Genomic DNA, 22,715 nt, shown 5'->3' on the forward strand with positions numbered 1-22,715 from the left:
AGGGGGGAGGGATTGCATTGGGGAGTTATACCTGATATAAATGATGAATTGATGGGTGCTGACGAGTTGATGGGTGCAGCACACCAACATGGCACATGTATACATATGTAACAAACCTGCACGTTATGCACATGTACCCTAGAACTTAAAGTATAATAAAAAAATAAAAAAAAATAAAAATAAATAAAACAATAAAAATAATAAATATTGGTAGAGATGGGGTCTCCCTTTGTTGCCCAGGCTGGTCTCAAACTCCTGGGCTCAAGTGATCCTCCCATCTCAACCTCCCAAAGTGCTGGGATTATAGGCATGAGCCACCACACTCAATTCCCATTTCTTTTTATGACCTCAAGATGGTATATAAGCTTCTGTACCTCTTTTGGGGGTTGAGTCTTCCTTCTGAAGGCTCCTATGTATACACATTAAATAAATTTGTATGCCTTCTATCCAACTCAACAGCCTTGGCCCCTACAGCAGCAAAGTTGCCTGGGCTCCCCAAGCAAGCCTGGAAGGCTGCTAAACAGGGACACCTGGTGCATCCCAGAGTCTGCCCCAGACAGAGGAGGGCTCAGGGACTGGCCTGGGGCTGCACCAGAGGCCTTGTCTCCAGCCCAGCAGAACCCCAAAGAAGGATGCTTGCAGTGTTGGCCTCAGGCAGGCAGAGGGCTGCTGGTGTGGGAGGAGCCACGCAGCCCACTGAGGGGCACTCTCGACTGCAGCTGAGACCCTGAGAGGTCACAGGGAATCAACTGTCCTCCTGGCCTGTGCTGAGCCCTAAAGAGAGGCAGAAATAAGCCAGGCTGCTGGGGGGAGATGCTGAGAAAAAGAAACCAAGCTCACACTATACAGAAAGCAGCCAGAGAGGCTCAACAGCTGCTGTGGGCTTCAGCAAAGGAGGATATAGACTCTGAGGTCATCCTTGAAGGATAGACATCAAGCCACTGAACAGCCTCATAAGGAAGTGTGTTCCAGCTCATCTGGGACCCTCAGGCTGCTGGAAGGCTACTGCACTGCCCTGATCGTCTGTGCGGGCCTGGGGCACAACCCCTTCCCTCTCCGGGCCTCAATTTACCCCTATAATGGGAGGGGACTATAAGTCCCAACCAGTAATACTATTCCGAGATGTCCTCGTACACACTGGTTTCCAAGACATGGTGGTGGTTCCCCAAGATGGTCCCCAAATCATCCCACACTTATGGGGCAGCTTTTGGTTAGAACTCCGGGCACTGTTCCCACTGGTGTTCAAATGTCCACTGCCTAACTTCTCCCCTGGGGGAGGACAGTATAGCGGAGGGAGGGCACTGACACAATGGATTGGAGGGGATTTAAAGTTGTTTCTCAAGGGTCAAATGGTCTCCAAAGCATGGAGGCTTGAACATACCTATTTTACAGATGAGGAAGCTGAGCCCTGGCAGTGATTAGGACCCAAGACAAGCCCCCCAGCAGGCAGGGCCACCCTGGCTTCTCTAAGCCCTCAGAAGGGTTGTCTAGAGCTAATCCCAAGCATACCTCAGGCTGAATCTGCCAACTGGGCCAGAAGGGAATGTCTCCTAGGGACCAGGACCCAGGAGGGCCCACAGGCTCAGCCAGAGGTAACAGTGAACACCAGGAGCTGCGCAGGGCCTGAGAATGTAGGCAGTGATGAGGCAGGCCGTGGGTGGCATGTGTTTCACCAGCCCCTGGCAGCGTGGAACCCTCTGTGCCGGGTCCTACCCTTGGGGCTGTCAGCCAGGGATGAGGTCAAGAAAACACCCAGAAAGCCCCACTTCCAAGTTAGCTGGGCATGGCCCCGGAGAGGGGCTACGCAGCTTGCCAGGTATAGGGATAGGGGAGTCCACTGTGTGTCAGGTCACACTGGACCACCCAGGGACACTCAAAAAGGACAGCCTAGAGCCCTGAAAAAGATCTGAGATCAGGAGGCCTTCCTAGCAGAGGAAACAACTTGGGCCAGAGGCCCAGTGGCAGGAAAGGAGGAGGGCAGTAGAGTTCAGAGTACCTGCGGCAGAAGGTGGGGAGGCTTAGAGGACAGGTGACAGGGGCCGGCACAGACAGACAGCCTGCCATGCCAGGGCAGCTTTCACAACCAGGTGGACAGACAAGCCTGCCCCAGGCCCTTCATGGGGTCTCTTCCCAGGGAGGAAAGTCTAGACCCCAGAGTGGACCTCAGGGGCAATGAGTTGATCAAGGAGCCAAGCCCTTGACCCCCTAGGATCATCAACCTGCTTCCCCAAAAGGGTAAACTCTTGCCTCACCCAAGGAAGGCAGATTGCTTTTCTGGGGTTCCCTGTGAAGGGTCTGGGGCCTGAGGGGACACCCAGGCCAGAGCACACAGCCAGGGAGGGGAGGCACTTTTCCTCTTCACGCTGCCTGAGGTCTCTCCTGCAGTCTGCTCTCCCTTCTCTCTCCTCTACTGACCCCTGCCACGCTTACTTGTGGAATAGGGAGGCCAGTGACTCTCCAGCAGATTTGACCCTGCCTCTTTGGCAGTCCCTTGCCCAACACTCTTGGACACACTGACTCTCCTTGGCTCTGCCAGTATCGGTTCTTGCCTGGCCCCAGAGGACAGTGAACTCCCCTCTGCCTGACGATGATCTACTTGGCCAGACACCTAAAGCAAGGGCTTAAGCCACAGAGCTGCATTTCCAGCCACATATCCTGTAGGTGACGAAAATGCACGTATGGAATTAGTGGATGTCCAGTTACATGTTCTAACATAGCAGTAGTGCTGTGCAAATCTCTGCCTGTGTGACACTCCATCAATCAAAGGAAACTGCCACCAATGAGAGACTACAGGATAAAATATTATAAACCCATACAATGCAGTACTGTGTAGCCAGTCATTTTTAAAGGGTGAGTGATGTTTTGTTTTGTTTTGTTTTGTTTTTGAGATGGAGCCTCACTCTATCACCCAGGCTGGAGTGCAGTGGATTTCAGCTCACTGACTGCAACGTCTGCCTCCTGAGTTCAAGCAGCTCTCCTGCCTCGGCCTCCCAAGTAGCTGGAATTACAGGCATGTGCTACCATACCCAGCCAATTGTTTTTTGTATTTTTAGTAGAGTCAGGGTTTTGCCATGTGGGCCAGGCTGGTCTCGAACTCCTGACCTCAAGTATCGGCCTGCCTCGGCCTTCCAAAGTGCTGGGGATTACAGGTGCGAGCCACTGTGCCCAGCCTGTGAATGATGTTTTTATACAAAAAGTCTGTCCATGAAAATGTCAGGCAAGGGCTGGGTGTGGTGGCTCCTGCCTATAATCCTAGCACTTTGGGAGGCAAAGGCAGGAGAACTGCTTGAGCCCAGGAGTTTGAGGATGCAGTGAGTAATTTTACCTTTGCTCCCTCCCACAACACACATACACAAAGATACACATTCACAATCTGATTGACACAAAACATAATGTTTTCAAGGTTCATCCAAGTTGTAGCATGTATCAGTGCTTCACGCCACTGCACTCCAGCCTAGAAAACAATGTGAGACCCTGTCTCAAAAAAAAAAAAAAAAAAGAAAGGAAAAAGTCAGGCAATATTTATTTATTTATTTCTTGTTTTTAATTTTCTTAGGGACAGGGTCTTGCTCTATCATCCAGGCCAGAATGCAGTGGCACGATCATAACTCATTATAACCTCGAACTCCTGAGCTGGCTAATTTTTTATTTATTTATTTATTTTTGTAGAGATGAGGGTCTCGCTATGTTGCCTAGGCTGATCTTGAACTCCTGGCCCCTCAAGGGATCCTCCTGCCTTAGCCTCCCAGAGTACTGGAATTATAGGTGTGAGTCACTGTGATTTTAAGTTGTGGAAAAGATTCAATGAGATCATTTATGTAAAGTGTTTTAGCACGGTGCCTGGCACACAGTAGCAATGAATACACAGCAGCCATTTATTCTATATATTTTATAATGCAGATTAGTTTGCCCAGTCCCAAAAAGGCCACAGAAGCGTGTAAAACCTAATCCTATTTATGTCCAACAAGACACATCCACTTCAGTATGTATACACATATACATGTAACGATTACAGCAGTTAGCATTTGTTGCACTTTTACCCATATCTTCACATTTAATATGTGAGTTTTTTCTCCTTGTTTTGGAAAAAAGTTCAACAACTTACCCAAGTTCAATTCTCAACACATCAAACCTGCTCTCTGAACAAAAATGCTAATAGTGGTCATAGATGATGTTTTTATTTTCTTCCTTAAGCTTTTGTATTGTTTGAATTTTTTTCAAACAAGCATATGTCGTTTTTGCAGAAATAGTAAATAAGTCTTTAATAACAAGACAGACTTCTCACCATCTAATTTTTTTAATCAAAATAGAATTCACATATACAATTTACCACCTAAGACGTAAGCTCACAGTGAGCTACGATTGCACCACTGCACTCCAGCCTAGACGAGACCCCCTCTTAAAAAAAAAAAAAAAAAAATGAGATGTAGGCTTGCTCACACCTGTAATCCCAACACTTTGGGAAGCCAAGGCAGGCAGACTGCTTGAGCTCCGGAGTTCAAGACCAGCCTGGGCAACATGGTGAAACCCCATCTCTACAAAAAATTAGCCAGGCATGGTGGCACATGCCTGTGGTCCCTGCTACTCAGAAGGCTGAGGTGGGAGGATCGCTTGAACCTAGGACGTTGAGGTTGCAATGAGCCATGATCATGCCACTGCACTCCAGCCTGGGCGCCAGAGCAAGACTCTGTCTCAAAAAAAATTTTTTTTTTATTTAAAGTTTTAAAAAAGAGATGTAAGTTCAATGGGTTTTAGTGTATTCACCAGGTTGTGCAACCATCGCAACTATCTAATTCCAGAACACTTCCATCACCCCCAAAATAAATCCTGTACCCCACCTACCTGAGTCCTGGGTAGCTACTGTTCTGTCTCTACAGATTTGTCTATTCTAGACAATTCATGTAGATGGAATTATACACTACGTGGCTTTTCATTTGTGACGTCTTCCACTGATCATAATGTTTCCAAGTTTCATCCGAGTTGTAGCATGGATCAGTGCTTCATTCCTTTTTCTGGCTGAATAACAGTCCATCGTTGGGGTATGATAGACCACATTTTGTTTATCCACTCATCAGCTGACGGGCACTTGGCTTGTTTCCACCTTTTGACTATGTGAATAACGCCACTATGAACATTTGTGTACAGGTTTTTGTGTGAACTGGTCTTCAATCCTCTTTAGTATAAATATTTAGGTGTGGAATTGCTGGATCATGCAGTAACTCAAAGTTTAACTTTTTGAGGAACTGCTAAATCCACTGTCTGATTTTGAACTGAACACAAAAGCCCCAGTGGGAATCACAGAGAATCTTAACTACGTCCATCTACGTTCAGGAATGTTAGCTTAAAAGAAGGCCTAAGAGAACAGAACAAACCCTGATTGCCCAGGAACTCCTCAGTAACTTTACCTTTGCTCCCTCCCACAACACACATACCCACAGACACACACATACACAATCTGATTTACACAAGCATTTGCTCAGTCAATCCTGTCTTCTCTGCCAAGAGCATCCACCCTGATCTCAAGGGTATTCTTCCACAATAAGCAGCCAATAGGACTACTGAAAAACCAGGAAGTTACATTTCTGCCAAAGCTGTTGAGAGGTCGTGCCTCAGAAGACACACAGCCAGAACCGTGTGGGCTCTGATCAAAGCAAGAATGTCATCCCAGAATTGCTCTGGTATTGCCTCACAAAGATTACAAATAAAACACGATGCTTTTTGAGTCGTCATGGCTCACGCAGAGGGTAGGTTTCAACATCAACCTCTGGAGAGCCACATTCCCAGAGTGGCCGTCCCGGATGAGAAGGCCACTACAGCGCAACTCACAGCGCCATGGAGGTTTCCTCCACCTGGGGGACAGAGCAGGATGGAGAGGGTTGGGCGGCCTCCCTCTCTGGGACACTCTGTGGCCAGCCCCTAGGGACTACTTGAAGAACAGAACCCCCAAAAGACCAATTTCTGAAAAGGGACTCAAAGTCTGAAGGGAGGCCGCCTCCTTTTACCCCCGGGAGAGGGCAGCTCTGGGGCAGACAGATTCATCTGGATGTCATATTCACTCCCCCACAGAAAACCTAGGCCAAGCACCTTGTCCATCCTCCTCAGAGCCAGTTACTTTGTGGTCCCCGTGGTCTGCCTATCACCTGTACCTGGACACTGGCTTCATTTCACCACCGGCCAAAGCCAGGCTGGCCCTGGAGTCCACTGGCCTGCCCAGGCCATCACTTCTGGGGTGGGTAGTCCTGAGCAAGGCCCTACCCTGGCTGGGGCTCAGTGCCCTTCTTGGTGACACACTGTGCTCCTTGGAGAACTCCTCTCTAGGTGCTGGGGTGAGGGCATGTGGGATCTGAGATCCCGGGGCTCTCTGGCAGGTGCATGTATGCACACTGGACCCTGATACAGGCTTTTGAACACAGGGGCAGAGTCCAGAAACCTGGAAGTCCCATCCTAAACTATGTCTGGCTCTCTGCCCTACACCTGTCCTCCTACAGGATCATCAACTCCCAAGACACCTTACCCTTCCCCACCCTCACCTTGAATTCCAGGGTCAAAAAGACTCCCCTTGTAGGGAAAGGCAGGGTGTGTTGATCAGGTGGTGTTGGAAGGAGAGCCCCAATATCGCCCCACTAAATCAGTTCCAGTCGACTGCACGCCTCCCATCAGTTAGTTTACCCACCTCTGGTCTTTGTCCCTGCAGCACCCAGGGCTTCGGGAGGGGAAATGCAGATCTCCTAGTGCAACCCCCGAGCCTATGGACACTGGGGTAACTCCAATCCCTTTCCTCTTAGAGACTGAGGTTTCTCTCTTTCTTTTCACACCTGCTTCTGTCCGGACCGGCAGCTTCTACCCAGCGGACCCTCGGACTGTCCTCGCAGGATCCGGGTTACACTGGCCCCGTGTTCCCTCTTCCCCAGTTTGCCCTTCCCGACCTAAGCCCATCTTCCTTAGGAAAACTTAGCAGGGATTTAGGGGCCAAACGAAGAGGGTGGAGTTTCCTTTGCCCTCGGCCAGGAGCAAATCTCCCTGTTGCGTTTTTTGGGGAAGACGGAGAGGGGCGGGCCTGAGCCGAGTATCCCTCTCCTCACAGCGCCACAACTGCGCGGACCTCCCTACGCCTGACACGGCGTGCGCCAGGCCTCTGATCCGCTCACTCCTCTTCCGGGTCCCTGTCCCGCCCGGGGCGCCCGGGGTCTCCAGAGCCCGCCTGGTGGCGCGATCTCACCTGCCGGCCGCGCCCGCGCGCTCTTGCTCAGGCTCCCGCTCCGGCTCCCGCTCCGGCTTCTGCTCCGGCTTCCGCTCTGGCTTCGTAGTCTTCCCGAGTTACCGATCCGAAGCGCTCCCGGACGGGGCGTGACTCAGCATTCGCGCTGGCCCCCGACCCTGCGGCAACGCCTTGGCCGGGCCCCGGAAACGGTCCTGGAACGCCGGGGCTGGTCTCCGAACGGCCCGCCCGACTGACCTTGACCCCGAGCGAACGGCCTCGAACTTTGAAACAAATGCTCCCATGGCCAGATGTCGCCTCTCCGGCTCCTGCCAGCACCCGCGCCCCAGCCCTGCCCGAGCCATTCAGACTTGGCTCAAAGTGTCCTTTCAGCATACTATAAAGCAAAAAGAAAGAGGGAGGGAAGGAAGGAAGGAAAACAAGTGTCCCCCTGTCCCTCTTACTTTCTCGAGGACACCTTCAAAGCCACTGGAACCTTGGAGAGTGGGGTTCCCCTCACACGTTGCGCACACTGCCAACCTCCTTCCTTCAGACATACACATAATAGTTCCGCAAACCCTGCTGAGCTCCTACATATGCCAGGCACTGTGCTAGGCGTTGGGGGGATAACATGGAGAAGAAAACAGACAAGGTTCCTGCTTTCATGGAGGCGACAGTCTGGGAAAAGACAGATGTTAATTAAACACACCACCAAAAAATAGATGTATAGAGAAAACAAAAACCATGTATCACCAACTGCAGTAAGAAAGATTGGGTGTGGCCAGGCACGGTGGCTCATGCCTGTAGTCCCAGCACTTTGGGAGGCCAAGGCGGGAGGATCACTTGAGCCCAGGAGTTGGAGACCAGCCTGGGAAACATAGCGAGACCTACCAAAATTAGCCGGGCTTAATGGTGCACACCTGTAGTCCCAGCTTCTCGGGAAGCTGAGGTGGGAGGATGACTTGAGCCCAGGAGTTTGAGGCTACGGTGAACCATGATCATGCCACTGCACTCCAGCCTGGGTGACAGTGAGATTCTGTCTCAAATAATAATAACAATAATAATAAAATAAATGAAATGAAATAAAAAATAGAAAAAGAAAGACTGGGGGCAAAGGAAGGGTGCAAATACCTCTCTTCAAGGATGAGAAAGAGTTAGATTTAGGTAAAGGGGAAGGAAGTGTGGTCTGGATGTGCAAAGACCCCCAGGCAGGACAATGACCTGGAAGGCAGTGTATTGCCAGTTCAAATCAGATCAAGCTAATTCAGCAAAAGATAAGCCATCTGCATCTACTTAATGCAAATATTAGCGCCTACCTTAAGAGTTGTGGATAAGGGCCAGGCACGGTGCCTCATGTCTGTAATCCCAGCAGTTTGGGAGGCCAAGTTGGGTGGATCACCTGAGGTCAGAAGTTCGAGACCAGTCTGGCCAACATGGTAAAACACTGTCTCTACAAAAACTTAGCCTGACATGGTGGCACATGCCTGTAGTCCCAGCTACTCAGGAGGCTGAGGCAGGAGAATCACTTGAACTCGGGAGGCAGAAGTTGCAGTGAGAGGAGGTCATGCCATTGCACTCCAGCCTGGGCAACAAGAGCGAAACTGCATCTCAAAAAAAAACCAAAAAGTTGTGGAACAGTCTCGATGAAATCATTTTTATAAAGTGTTGTAGCATGGTGCCTGGCACACAGTAGCAATGAATACACAACAGCCATTTATTACAGATATTTTATATTGCAGATTAGTTTGCCCAAGGCAACCAGAATGATTTATTTCTGATGAAAAATCCTACTCATCGTCTTAGAAAAACAATAAGCTCATATTTACTGATCACGAACTAAGTGCTTTGAATGCCTTCTCAAGTTTTTTTTTTTTTTTTTCACAAAGGTCCTGCAAGGTAAGTTCTATTCATCTCCATTTTGCAGATAAGAAAATTTAGGCTCCCTAAATAGGCTAAAGAATTTAGGCAAGGTCCCTCAGCTAGTAAAGCAAGGGGGTGGGCCTACAATGGAGGTCTGAACCATGACCCCTTTTTTTGGGGTGGGGAGAAGAATCTGGCTCTGTCTCTCAGGCTGGAGTGCAATGGCATGCTCTTGGCTCACTGTAGCCTCCACGTTCCAGGCTCAAGCGATTCTCATGCCTCAGCCTCCCAAGCAGCTGGAATTATAGGCACCTGCCACTACGCCCAGCTATAGTAGAAACAGGGTTTCACCATGTTGGCCAGGCTGGTCTCAAACTCCTGGCCTCAAGTGATCTGCCCGCCTCGGCCTCCCAAAGTGCTGGGATTACAGGTGTGAGCCACTGCGCCCAGCCTGAACCATAACCTTAAAGCCAGGAAACCCCTCAGCGGGCATCATCCCTAAGGAGCCAGAGGGCACTGCTCAGGCAAAGCAGAATCTCAGTTATGGGGAATCTACTGGGCATGTACCCAGTAACATGTGACACACAGAGGTGAACAGAGATGCTACAGCCTGCCCAGTGCAGGGAATCAGCCCTGAGGCTTGGGAAGGTCATGGAAGGCTTTGTGTAGAAGCTAGGCGTGCAAGAATAAAGGGAATGCCAGCTGGCAGGATGCAAGGAAAGGACTCCGGAAAGAGCAGGACAAAGATAAAGCTGGAAGGGAGGAGAGAGAGGTGTTAGGTGGCCCACCACTGGGCTCAGGCGTGTCAGGGCTGGTGTGGCCCATCTCTAAGGACCTGTCCCAAACCATGAAAATCTTTTTTTCCTTAAGACCTGCTACAAAGCAACAAACCATGAAAACCAAGGAAATTTTCTGATGTTCACTCAATACTTTCTTGGCAACCAGAAGACACCTCCATCCAGGAGACGGGACATGGTCTCATGCAACCCCTCCAGGCAGCTCACTGCACACCACTCCTCTGGTCCCACCCAGCAGTGCCCATAGCTTTGGAACTGAAAATCAGGGCTCGCTGCCTAAAACAGGGCTTTTGTCTCTGAATTTCCAAGTGCCAGAGGTAGCAGGAAAGTGTGGTGGTTAGGATGCTGAAAAAGTGACAAGTTCATTCTATGGAACTTTGATGGTTAGTGGGGACAGCAGGCAGATTGTCTAACATGACAGAATCTAAGAGGAGGAAGAGTTGCTGGCTGTCTGCTGTAATGAGCTCGGCCAGGCCTGAGGGCGCTTCCTTACAGACAACAAGTGGCTTTTCTGCTGGCTCCCGGGGCTGGAGGAGCTCCAAGGTACTGGGTTACCCCAGGAGCCCAGAGAAACAGAGGCAGTATGCCCACTTGAAGAACAGGCAATCTTAGATCCTAAGAGCCAGGTAAATGTTCTCCTTTTCCATACGTAGTTCCAGCTAAATTTGTAAGCTTCAAAGAAGAGAGGAATATCCTCATTTCTTCTCTCGCCCAACACATGGTTTGGTATGGTGCTCCCAGCTAGGGAGAGGCTACATTAGTGAAGGCAAGTTCTGCTGCTATGACCAACAGAATTCAAATGTAATGGCTCAAATACAACAGAAGTGCATTTCTTGCTAGGGCATCAGTTCCAGGACAGTGGGCTGGTTAATGAGGCTCTCTCCCTCCTCATAGGCATCCAGGGACCAGGCTAACAGGACATGGCAAGTGAGTGCCACTCATGGTCCCAAATTAGATCCTTGTTTTCCTTTTATAGAGACAGGATCTCCCTCTGTCACCCAGGCTGGAGTGCAGTGGCATGATCACAGCTCACTGCAGCCTCGAACTCCCGTACTCAAGCCATCCTCCTGCAGCCTCCAACTCCCATGCACAAGCCATCCTCCTGCCTCAGCCTCCCAAGTAGCTGGGACCACAGGTGTGTACCACCATACCTGGCTAATTTTTTTTTTTTTTTTTTTTTTTTAAGAAACAGGGTCTCGCTATGCTGCCTAGGCTGGTCTTAAACTCCTGGGTTCAAGCATCCCAAAGTGCTGGGATTACATACATGAGACATAGCACCTGGTCTCAAATTAGGGAGCTCGTCAGTTCTACCTCCTGTGTTGTCACTTGATCTCACCACACCCACCAGTCCTGCCTCAGCTGTCTTCTCTCTCCAAGCCATTGTAACTGGTCCCTGGGCCTGTCTTGCACTTTTCTAATTTTCTCTCCACAAGGAAGCTGTGCCACACTTCCTTGTCCCAGCTCCTGCTGCTCTCAGCCTGGAACACTCTGTTTCCAGTCCACTTGGTAAACTCTGAACTCTCTTTTCATGGTTCAGAAACTGAATCACCTTGATGAAGCCTTACCTGATCCACCCCTTCTGGGTCCCCAGACATATTCTTCCCTGGACAGAGCTTCCCTGCTTATTGCACTAATGGGCTGACACATCAGTCTCCCCAGAGTAGCCTGTGGGTGCCTTGATACCTGTATTAGTCTGTTTTCACGCTGCTGATAAAGACATACCTGAGACTGAGATGAAAAAGTGATTTAATAGACTTACAGTTCCACATGGCTAGGGAGGCCTCCCAATCATGGCAGAAGCTGAGGAGGAACAAGTCACATGTTACTTACATGGATGGCAGCAAAGAGAGAGAGGGCTTGTGCAGGGAAACTCCCGCTTTTAAAACCATCAGATCCGTGAGACTTCTTCACGGTCACAAGAACAGCACAGGAAAGACCCAGCCCCACGATTCAATTACCTCCCACCAGGATCCTCCCATGACATGTGGGAATTGTGTGAGTGACAATTCAAGATAAGATTTGGGTGGGGACACACCCAAACCATATCAGTACCCACATGTGTGAGAATAAATCCCCCCCCCCAACCCCTTACAGCAAAGTCAGCCCTCAGATTTAGGACTTTGCTACCATTAACTTACTGTAGAACTTCTCTTAAACTAGCCATGACCTCTGGACCCATTCCTAATCTGTAAAGGGAAGAACAACCATCCCAGGAGTGTTCTGTGATTGCCCCATGTTTTAGCAAAAACTCCTCAAATCGTGTTTTCCCTCTACTCTCATGCCGTCACAGTCATTAACACAGAAGACTTCAGGGACCAAATGCGTGTGGGGTTTCCCCACCAACAAGCAGTGCACATCAGCTGGGTGTCCTCTAATTCAGTTCCAGCACTGTCTACCCAGAGACATTGTCAGACCCCACAGGTTAAGGGTTTAGTCTCCAAGACCGCCCCCCTCAACCACACCAGGCACAAGTCTAGGCCTCCAGAACTTCTGACCAACTGGCTTCAAGTTGAGGTTCCCACGACCTCCTCTTTGGGTTCAATTAATTTGCTAGAGTGGATCACAGAACTCAGAGACACACTTACTTAAGTTTGCCAGTTTATTATAAAGGATATCGCAAAGGATACAGATGAAGAGATGCACATAGGGCAAGGAATGAGGGAAGGGGAAGGGGTGCGGAGCTTCCATGCCCTCCCTGGGCACACCACACTCCAGAGGCGCCAGGTGTTCAGCTATCCGGAAGCTCTCTGAACCCTGTCCTCTCGGGTTTTTATGGAAGCTTCATGACATCGGCATTCCTTCCCCCAGGACTGACACTCTCTCATGGGAAGGTCTTTAGGACCCACCATCAAAAAGGTGGGCGAACATTAGTGAAAAGATACCCAGAGGTCAGAGGCCTGCCCCCAGAGCCCTAACATACCCAATATTTCAACAAAGACTGGAACAAGGACTATGGGAGTCACGAGTCAGGAATGCTGGATGAAAACCAATATACGTCATAATACCACACCCAGCACTGACACTCAGCACACGGGTGTTAGAAACAAATGACTCCTAGGCACTGTTCCTCTGTGGCCTCTGCCCACAGCCGCCCCTCACAGGGCTTTCAGCCTGCCAGTGGAGATCACTCGAGGGCCCACATATGAACGGCCCTGTGCACATGGCACAGTCCTGACTCACAGAGTTCGCCGCAGCTCCTGGGGGTTGTCCTGGCCTCATTAACCCTTGAACTCCCCAACTGCCACCCACCCTATGCATTTTTTAAGTACCTGCTGCCAGGTCAAGACTACCACCTTCCGGGACCTGCAAGCCCCACCCAGCTCTGACTGGTACATGACCAGCTATGAGGTCCAGTCTGGCAGAACAGTATCCCGTGAGCTCAAATCCTGCTGAGAAAACAGCACAGAAAGGGTGTATTTCTGGGTTGGGCACAGTGGCTCACACCTATAAGCCCAGCACTTGGGGAAGCTGAGGCAGGAGGATTGCTTGAAACCAGAAGGCTGAAACCAGTGTGAGCAACAAAGCAATACCCCATTTCTACAAAAATAAAAAATTAGCCAGGTGTGGTGGTGCATGACTGTAGTCCCAGCTATTCAGGAGGCTGAGGCAGGAGGTCTCCTGGAGCCCAGGAGTTTGAGACTGCAGTGAGCTATGATTGCAACACTGCACTCCAGCCTGGGTGAGACAGCAAGACCACAGCTCCTAAAAAAAAAAAAAAAAAAAAAAGAAAGGGTGTGTTTCTTTGCCTGGTACTTGCCTATTCCCAATTCAACTCCTGAAAAAAAAATAATTTGATATATAAATACAGAGGTTTTTCAATAGATCATGTTTATTCCCAAGCCCCAACCAGACATGTTCTACTCCTCAAGGTCCCTGAGACCCAGGCTGTGGGCTGGAAAATGAAGGCACAGTGTCAGAGTGCCCCTGTTGGCATATGAAGACCCAGGAGTACTGACCTTCAGGGATCCGCCTGCACTGCCCATAGGCCTGGCACAACAGGAGGCACTCCTGTTTCTGTCCCTTCTGTCTCTGTTCTTGAGAGCAAGGTTTCTGCTGAGATATGCTAAGGAAGCTGAGTCCTCTGTCAGCCCTGACCTGACTGAGAGGCAGACAGGGGCCAAGGCCCCAGTGAAGCTCCAGGACGACGGTGGCCCTCAGGGGAACAGATGCAAAACCAGGCACAGGCCTGCCTTCCAGCTGGCATCTACCTGTCAGGCCCAGAACCTCTGTGCAGTTGAAGTGGACTCCCCAGAAGGAAAAACAATACAGCTGAGTCTAGTGCTAGGGGACAGAGAACTGGGGTTTCAAGAAAGCACCCCAGAACGGGCTCCCAGGTTAAGGAGCCATGGGGCTGAAGAGAAGTTGGCCCCAGAGCCCGAAGCCCAGACTACAGTCAGTGGGTGAAGATGAGAAGCAGCCCAGGCCCCTTCAGGAGCTGGGCCCTGAATCCTGAGGCCACCATCACCTCAACATCACTTCCTACAGCAGAAAAAGGTCACTCTTCTTTCCAGAGGAGGTAACACAGCCTCAGAGCTTGCTCCGCGGGGCCTCTGCCAGGGGCCGCTGCAGCCGCCACACCACCCGGACCGGCTCAGCAGCGCGGTCCAGCTCCCGGAGGCCACCCAGGTCTTGGGTCTGGCTGTACTGCTGCAGGGCCGGCTGGAGCACCGTGATGGGAATGCTGAAGTTCAGGTGGGGGTAGGTGGCCCCCGTGTTATTGTCCCGGGTGTTGCTGGTGATTATGCCTGTTGAGGAGTCAGAGAGCAAAAGGGGATGTGAGCCAGGAGGCAGAAAGGCTGGAGAAGGGAGGAGGACCATCTCCACCCTGGAGCCCTCAGGGCCTGGTAGGACATGGTGACAGATGCTGAGCTTCCAGACATGAATACCTGCTGCCCACACCTGTTCCTGGCTTTACGTTCTCCTTCACACTCTCAATATCTACCACGCTAGATCGTTCACTTATTTCACTTGTTATCTTTCTTTCCACCTAGTGTCAACTCCATGAGGGCAGGGCTTTGATGTTTTGTTCATGAAGTCTCCCCAGTACCTGGAACAATGCCTCATGCCAAGCAGGCTCTCAACAAAGGCTTGTTGAATGAATGAATGAATGAATGGATGGATGAATGAATGGATGGATGAATCAGACCCACAGACATGTTTTGTTTGGCCTGTTCGGTGTATGGATGTGTGTGTAGTTTTTTAAAGATAATTTCAGACATAAAGAAGCCTTGCCTAAATAGTGCAGAATTCTATATACCCTTTGACCAGCTTATGTTCAGATCTAATGTCACTAAAAAATATTTACCAAAACCAAAACATATACCTTGGTACAATCCTGTTATTAAGTGAACTATAGAACTCATTGGCATGAGTTGCACTAGTTTTTCCACTAATGTCCTTTTTCAGTTCCAGCATCCAATCTAGGACTCCATATTGCATTTAGTTGTCGCATCTCCCAAATCTCCTCCAATCTGGGTCAGTTCCTCAGTCTTTCCTTATCTTTCATGGCCTTGACATTTTTAAGAGTGCAGGTTATTTTATTTATTCACAGGTTTTTTTGTTCTTGTTTTTGTTTTTTCAGAGGCAAGGTCTCACTCTGTCGCCCATGCTAGAGTGCAGTGGTGGGATTATAGCTCACTGCAACCTTGACGTCCTGGGCTCAAGTGATCCTCCCACCTCAGCCTCCCTAAAATATTTTGTATAGATGGGGCCTCACTATGGTTGTCCAGCTTGGTCTCAAACTCCCAGACTCAAGCAATCCTCCTGTCCTGGCCTCCAAAAGTGCTAGAATGACAAGTGTGAGTCACCATACCTGGCTTTTTTTTTTTTTTTTTAAATAAACATACAATTTATTTTTCTGAGATGGGGTCTCGCTCTGTCGCACAGGCTGGAGTGAAATGGTGACCATAGTTCACTGCAGCCTTGAACTCCTGGGCTCAAGTGATCTTCCCATTTCAGACTCCTGCATAGCCAGAACTACAGGCGCATACCACCATGTCTGGCTCAAATTAGTGATTTTAGAGAATGACCCTCAGTTGAGGTCTACCTAATGTTTTCTCATGATTACTGGATTGGTGCAAAAGTGAATGTAGTTTTTGTCATTACTTTTGTTTTGCCATTACTTTTAATCGTTTAAGGGTACACATTGTTGGGAAGAATACCATAAAGCCATATGTCCTTCCCAGTGTCTCAGCTGTCTGATGTCTGTATGGAGTACTGGTGATGTTCACCTTGATCACTTGGCTGAGGTGGTGTCTGCCAGGCCTCTCCATGGTAGACTTAGTATTTTCCTTTCTTTTGTTTTAACTTAAAAAAAGTTTTTTAAATAAAAAGAGGCAGGGCCTCACTATGTTGCCCAGGCTGGTCTCGAACTCCCACTTCAAGTGATCCTCTTGCATCAGCCTCCAGAAGTGTTGGGATTACTGGCAAGAGCTATCACACCGGCCTAGACTTACAGCTCTAAATATTACTTACGGATCTAATATTTCCTCTTTGTAAGTACTACATATTTAGAGGAAATTTGTACTAAAGCTATGCAAATACAATTTTACTCATATACTAGGGTGGAACAGATAAGTCAACATATTGTAGACAGCAGGAGCAAGGTTTTTCACTACAGGAGAAAGAATAAACAAACAAGGAGAGTTAGACTGGACTGGAGTTGGAGGTTTCTAGATGAACTCATGTCTTTTTCTTTTTTCTTTTGGATAGCTAAACAGACTGTTTTTCAAAACCTGCATGCTACCAAACTTTAAAAATTGATCGATGTGATGGCCACACATTTTTTTTTTTTTTTTTTTTTTCTTTTTGAGGCAGAGTCTCGCTCTGTTGCCCAGGCTGGAGTGCAGTGGCACGATCTTGGCTCACTGCCAGCTCCACCTCCCGGGTTCACGCCATTCTCCTGCCTCAGCATCCCGAGTTGCTGAGACTACAGGCGCCCGCCACCTCGCCCAGCTAATTTTTTGTATTTTAGTAGAGACGGGGTTTCACCGTGTTAGCCAGGATGGTCTTGATCTCCTGACCTTGTGATCCGCCTGCCTCGGCCTCCCAAAGTGCTGGGATTACAGGCGTGAGCCACCGCGCCCGGCCACACGTATTTTTTTAAAAAAAGTTTTGCATGTCTTGTGAAAATATTAGAATACCAGCCAACGTTAGGCCCATCCTCCTTCCCGGCCACAGTCTGCTGTGGCTGACTCGAGTGTGCTTCAGTTTAGACCCCTCCCCTCCCCTCCCTGTTGTCTTCTCCCATTCATTTGCTTTACCTTTCCAGCCTCTGTTGGCTTTTGAGTCTGTGATGCTTTGACTAATCCAACTCCTGAATTTCACAGATCAAACCAGATTAGATCAGTGGCAGAGAAGGGACCAGGGCCCAGATCTCTTTCCTCCCAGTTCAGCATCCCTCCCACTCCACCATCAGGAGAAGAGCCTGCAAACCTTGGCTAGCTCACTCATAATGCCCACCATTTTCCCAGAGAGAGGGTGCATTGGGGCTGGCCACAAGCACTCATGGGGTGGGACTGAGGTTCTAGCAAGAGGGAGGGCGGGGGGGGGACAAAGAGCTGGTTACCAAGGAGGTTTCCTGAGTGGTTGGAGAAGAGGGGTCCCCCACTGGAGCCGCTGTGCACAGCACACGTGGTCTGCAGCATCACGGGCATGCCATCCACCTGCACCACAGCCGAAAGGATGCCTGAGGTCACCGAGGGCCCACAAGCCTGGCCAAAGACGCCAAAGCCCACCACACTCACAGCCTCACCTGCCAGGGAGGGAAGGAGGGTGAAGCTGGCGACACCTGTGTTATAGCAGGACTCACACTCCCTAACCCCCATCCCTACTCTCTCCAAACACCCCAAACCTCTCCAGCCTTCAAGTTTCTGCTCAGATACTCCTGCCTCCAGAGAGCCTTCCCCGGGTCCCCTGGCTGGAAAAGGCTGGGAACCCCATTGAGCTCCTAGCACTGCATCTGCATGACCACTTCTGAGCAACAGGCTGTTCCCCAGTCCTCGGTCCCTACACAGGCGGGGCAGTGACTTTTAGGAGTTCCTAACACCTAGCTACATGCTCAATAAATGTTTGTAGAATTCACATCCATCTCCTCCTGGGACTCCTAAGAAATCTCTTGGTGAAAAGAAAAGGTGATGATGGCTATAAGGCAGCTATGACCTTCCTTTTCCAAGTGCAAGGCATGGAAATAAGTGCTTTACAGGCAACATCACACCCAGCCCCCACAACACCCACAAGTAGGATACATTAGCCCCATTCCAAAGACGTGGAAAATGAGGCAGAGGAGAGTTAACAAGCCTGTCCAAGGACATGGGACCAGTAAGTGGCAAAGGAAAGATGCCCATCCAGAGCCCCTGCACCCTTCATCACCGTATCACTGCCTCCATGGAGTGCGACATCGGTACTTATGTGGCAGCATCACAAAGCCTTTTACCCAAATCATGCCCCTGGAGCCTTGAAAGTGCCACGTGCCTCTCTGACCAGTCTGAAGTAACTGTTAAGGAACCCCAAAGCCCCGCATCCTCACACTACACTGCTGCAGGCACTTGGGGAAAGGGCGTGTTTTATCCTTCACAGGGTATTCCACATGCCTCACCAGCACAAGAAGGGAGGCCTCCAAGGACCTTGACCAATGCCACCCTGACTTCATGAGAATGCCCAACACTGATTCTCTTTCCTGAGGCCCACCCTAGCCCAGAGGGGCCCTCCTTCAGGCTGCACCCTTGGTCCTTTACCTTCGTGGAAGTGCTCAGCGGGCACAGGGATGGGGACATCATCCAGGTCCTCCTCCAGGCTCACCACTGCTATGTCATAGGGACATGACTCCCGAGTGGCAAATACCACACAGCCCCAGATGGCCACACTCCTGGGAGCAAAGGAAACAAACAACAGGCTAGCTTTCTGACTCCTCAGTTCTTGGGAGAAATCAAGGAGCTGAGAGTGACGGTAAAAGTCATGGACTTGGAGTCAGAAGATCTGGGTATCAGCCCCGAAATCGACCAGCCAGGCAACTCTGGGCAAGTCATGTAACCATTCTGTGGTATCTCCAAAGGTGGTTGACAAACTGTGCTACTTCTAGAAAGCTTCCTGTACCTGAATAATCAACACTGATACTTAGTGAGCATTGTGGGCCAGGTTTGGTGTTAATGCTTTGTGGACATCACTTCATTTAGTCCTCACGACCCTATAAACTAGGCACTGGCATTATCTCCATTTTAGGTGGTATAACAGAGGCCCAGAGACCCTCAGTAACAGTCCCAACACCAAACAGAAAGTGGGAGGAGCCAAGGCAAACACAACACTTTCCTTCACTGCCTTGTTGATACCCCCAACAATCCCGTCAGTTGGTGGGGCAGATAAGACATGGTTTTACTCCTCTGGGTCCCTATTTACACTACGTGGAAGGCTCCATTCCATGACATTTCGCATCAACTCCCAGGGAGGCAGCTTAGATAGATAAAGTGACTTGCCTAGGATCAGACAGGGGTGTCCTACTACACACTCTGTAGGGGTAGCTTCCAAGAGACCTACAGTCTCCTTAGGAGCAAGGGGCATGTGGGGGGAGTGGGGAGAATCTGGTAGGGGCCACACGCCACAGGGAAACCTTCATCATCAGTCTTCCCTATAAAGTCATGGCTGTCCAATAGACCACCAGTGGGGACACCTGTGGCAAAACTGGGCTGTGTTACCCACACCTGGCTAAGCTTGGGGACTCAGGAAAGAGATTTGGAAAAGCCTGGGCTACAAGGCTGGGTTGAACCACATACAGCTGCCTGGGCCATCCCCCTACAATCTGATTAGGTAGAAACCCACGTTCTGTCATTTTCATTCAGAAGGGAAGCTCTGGCTAAGCTCTAAAAGATGGATAAAATTAATAAACCCATCTCATTACCCCAGAAGGGCACCATCCTGGGCCTCTGGGACCTTATCAGTTTCAGAGGAGAAGCAGCAGGGTTAGGGAATATCTGTTCAAAGGGCCAGAGAACAGTGGGGTACGGTGTGCAGGGTTTTCAGACAGCGAAGCTGCCCAGAAGAAACTCAGACTTTGAGGGGAGCTCAAAGATGCCCAGTTTCAGATTCAAAGTGTCCCACAGTACCCAAATCCAGAGCTGCTTGGAGCTTGACACCTTGCTCCTGATTCTCCCCGCGGGGGTTCTGGGTATAAAGGATGAGGGGAGGGTTTCAGGTCTCTATCCACTACACGCCCAAAGCATCCGCATGACACAAGAAAAGCCTGCACAATACTCAAGAGTATTAGGCCTGGACCCAGACCTGAGACCTGGAAAGGGATGGAGTGGGGTCAGCCCTGTGGGCTTACTTGGGGGTGGTGGAGCGCACCAGGACTCTGGCTGCTTCCCGAGGGGACACGTGCCGGCAGGTCACCACAAGGCGGGGTGCCACAGCCACTCCGGAGCCCCATACGGTGCCGCACTCCACCAACACGGCCGCGGCTGCCCACAGGGGCCCGGAGTCTCGGAGGGGCAGACCCCACGGGACGCCCACCTCTGGCGGCATGAGAGCGGCCAGGGCAGCGGCGCTGGGGCGCAGGCGGCGGAGCGCGTCGCGGGCGGCGCGGAAAAGTGGGGCGGCGGCACAGAGCAGCGTGAAGCCCACCCATTCGCCGGCCTTCCAGCAGAGCGGCGCCGCCACCAGCGCCACCAGCGCCCCCGCGGGCCGCGCGGTGAACACGCCGCCGCCCTCGGTGCCGGGCAGGCAGCGTGCGTCGGTAAGCAGCAGCGGGCCGGCCACGTTGCTGAGCACCCCGCAGCTCAGCGTGTTGAGAAAGATGTCAGGGCAGAAGGCGCCGAAAGGGGAGCCGCAGACCAGCAATGGCGCGCCCTTGGGCACGGCCCCGAGAGGCGACACGGCCACGACCGGCCCGCGCTCCTCCTCCACCTCCTCCTGGCCTAGCCGCACGCCCAGTAGCGCGAACCAGCCCAGCGCTCTCAGTTGATCCGCCTCCTCCTCCTCCGACACTTCGTCATCCGGCGCCGCGCTCGAGAAGCGCCACTGTTCCGCCGCCTCGTCCCCGAAGAGGCGCGCGAAGTGGGCCCAGAAGGCCGGGCAGCTCAGCAGCAACAGCAGCTCTGCGGGAAGCCGGGGCTGCAGGGGACGCCCGCGGGACGGGGCAGGTGGGCCGGGCTCGAGGCCCGCGCACTGGGGCGTGCACAGCCCTGGGCGGCCCCGCTCCGCGCCGTCCCCGGGACCCGCGGCCGTTGGGGCCCACTGCACGTGCAGGCGCAGGTCGTCGCTGCAACTGTCGCCAGGCAGGAAGGCGGCGCCGGCCGCGGTCAGGACTTCGCTGCCAGCTCGCAGGAAGGGGACGAAGATGCCCCCGTGGCAAAGCACCAGGCCCGGGCTACGGCTCAGGATTACCCCGCTGCAGCTCCATGGGCCCGCCTCGGGCCGTCCGGCCCGGGAGGCGCTCACCACGCAGCCCGCCTGCTCGGCCGCCCTCATGGCAGACCCCCACTGCCTTCCCATGGCCTCTAGGCCGGACAGTTGGGGGCTTCTCCGAGAAACCGCAAGCAAGCAAGCGAGCGAGGACCCCTACCCGGTCCAGCTGAACCGGCCTAGCACCACCCACAGCTGGAAGCGAGAGGCGCAAGCTCTGACTCAGGTCTTCCTCATCGAGCCCGATTGGCTAAGCCCCAACTGACCCGACCCGATTGGCTGGGCTTGTGCCGAGCTCTGATTGGCTGCCTATTCTGAATCTCCTTTCCCCGCCCTCGTTGGTTTGTCCAACCTGTGGGACAGAGCCTCTGCCCCATTTCCCCGGATGAGCCCCGGGGAGAGTAAGAGGCGTGCGGCGTCATAAGGAATCGGAGGAGAGGAGGGTGGGTTCCTTCAAGTCTAGTCTCTTGTTTGCTGGACTGTGGAAAAGGAAATAGAAATGAGCGCTGACGTGGCTAGATTTGCCCAGGCCATGACAGTACCTGTTAGCATCTGCCCAGGTCTAGGCGACCTTCGGCCTCTGACCCCTGGGATAATATGAATCAAGGAAATCCTTGGCCAATTCAATATTTTGAAAATTTAAAAGTAAACCCTCTAGCAATCCACTAGGGGGCATGGAACTCTCAAGATTACTCCTAGGATTTTTTTTGCTGCCAAAGCCCCAACACAAATCTCCGAGAAACTGAATTTGCTGTAAATTAAATTGCCCTTTAAATCGACTATGATGAACAGTAGCTGAAATCAAAAATTTTAATCATACAGCCCTCTATTTTGCAGTGTGCACATTTCACATAACATAACCACCGGCCAGGATTTATCTAGGCCAGGGTCCAAATACTTTCTGTAGAAGGCCAGAATGGAAACAGTTCCAGTTTGGGGGACCATACAATCTGTCTCAAATAGTCAATTCTGCAGCTGTTGCATACAAAACCTAAAGCAATGGCGGTGGCTGTGTCCCAATACAAAGTTACAGACATTGAAATTTGAATTTCATATCATTTGTGTCCAAAAATAGCATTCTTTAAATATTTTTTCCAACCATTTAAATGTGTAAAAACCTTTTTTAGCTCACAGGCCATACAAACACAGGCAGCAGGCCCGAAATGACCCACAAGGCATAGTTTACCATCTCTAGTGTACGCTAACATAGAACTTCTCTACTTTTCCAAAGAAGTACCCTTTAGGACAGAGAAGGATGAAGGAGTATGTCAAGGGTTGGGAGCTTCATGATACTCTCAATCAGTCACCACAAGCTAGACAGTTTACAAAGGTCTGCTTTATCATTGAATTGATAAAATACACATTAATTTTTATTAAGGTTACTATAGTATACTACCAGCATTAGTGAAAAAATATTCAATTGCTACTTAAATTCTCTAACCTTTCTGCCTGAATTCTTTTTTGGA

General features: G+C 50.8%; 2 protein-coding genes across 6 annotated transcripts in view; both read right to left on the reverse strand.

Moving 5' to 3' along the window:
• Positions 1–7,444, reverse strand: part of AIFM2 (apoptosis inducing factor mitochondria associated 2) — a 26,214-nt gene extending 18,770 nt beyond the window's left edge. For both annotated transcript variants that reach the window (XM_023205041.2, XM_023205042.2), the window contains exon 1: positions 7,220–7,444. The gene's annotated coding sequence lies outside the window, so the exon portion shown is untranslated. The remainder of the gene's footprint in view (positions 1–7,219) is intronic.
• A 5,000-nt stretch (positions 7,445–12,444) lies between these two features.
• On the reverse strand, positions 12,445–21,492 carry TYSND1 (trypsin domain containing 1). Of its 4 annotated transcripts, none has more exons than XM_023205037.2 (5): positions 20,174–21,492; positions 18,591–18,721; positions 17,423–17,519; positions 17,118–17,170; positions 12,445–14,600 (listed from the first exon to the last, which is right to left on the reverse strand). In XM_023205037.2, exons 1-5 carry the CDS (start codon positions 21,337–21,339, stop codon positions 14,383–14,385), a joined length of 1,665 nt encoding a protein of 554 aa, XP_023060805.1. In that variant the 5' UTR covers positions 21,340–21,492; the 3' UTR covers positions 12,445–14,382. The 4 variants fall into 4 exon arrangements, with proteins under 4 accessions (XP_023060805.1, XP_023060808.1, XP_023060804.1 ...); XM_023205039.2 differs by having other exon boundaries at positions 14,458–14,600; positions 17,423–17,608; XM_023205040.2 differs by lacking the exon at positions 17,118–17,170.
• Positions 21,493–22,715: the final 1,223 nt, after the last annotated feature.

The sequence above is a fragment of the Piliocolobus tephrosceles genome, chromosome 9, assembly GCF_002776525.5.
Source record: "Piliocolobus tephrosceles isolate RC106 chromosome 9, ASM277652v3, whole genome shotgun sequence".
Lineage (NCBI taxonomy): Eukaryota > Metazoa > Chordata > Mammalia > Primates > Cercopithecidae > Piliocolobus > Piliocolobus tephrosceles.

What these genes read in the sequence shown, in the direction of transcription:
- TYSND1 (XM_023205036.3), bottom strand. Translation starts at nt 21,339, where the DNA reads ATGGGAAGGCAGTGGGGGTCTGCCATGAGGGCGGCCGAGCAGGCGGGC. An exon ending in CGCTGAGCACTTCCACGAAG is followed by an intron (nt 17,609 to 18,590) that starts GTAAAGGACCAA and finishes CCTCCCTGGCAG; the next exon opens with GTGAGGCTGTGAGTGTGGTG. An exon ending in CCACTCAGGAAACCTCCTTG is followed by an intron (nt 14,601 to 17,422) that starts GTAACCAGCTCT and finishes ACTCCTCAACAG; the next exon opens with GCATAATCACCAGCAACACC.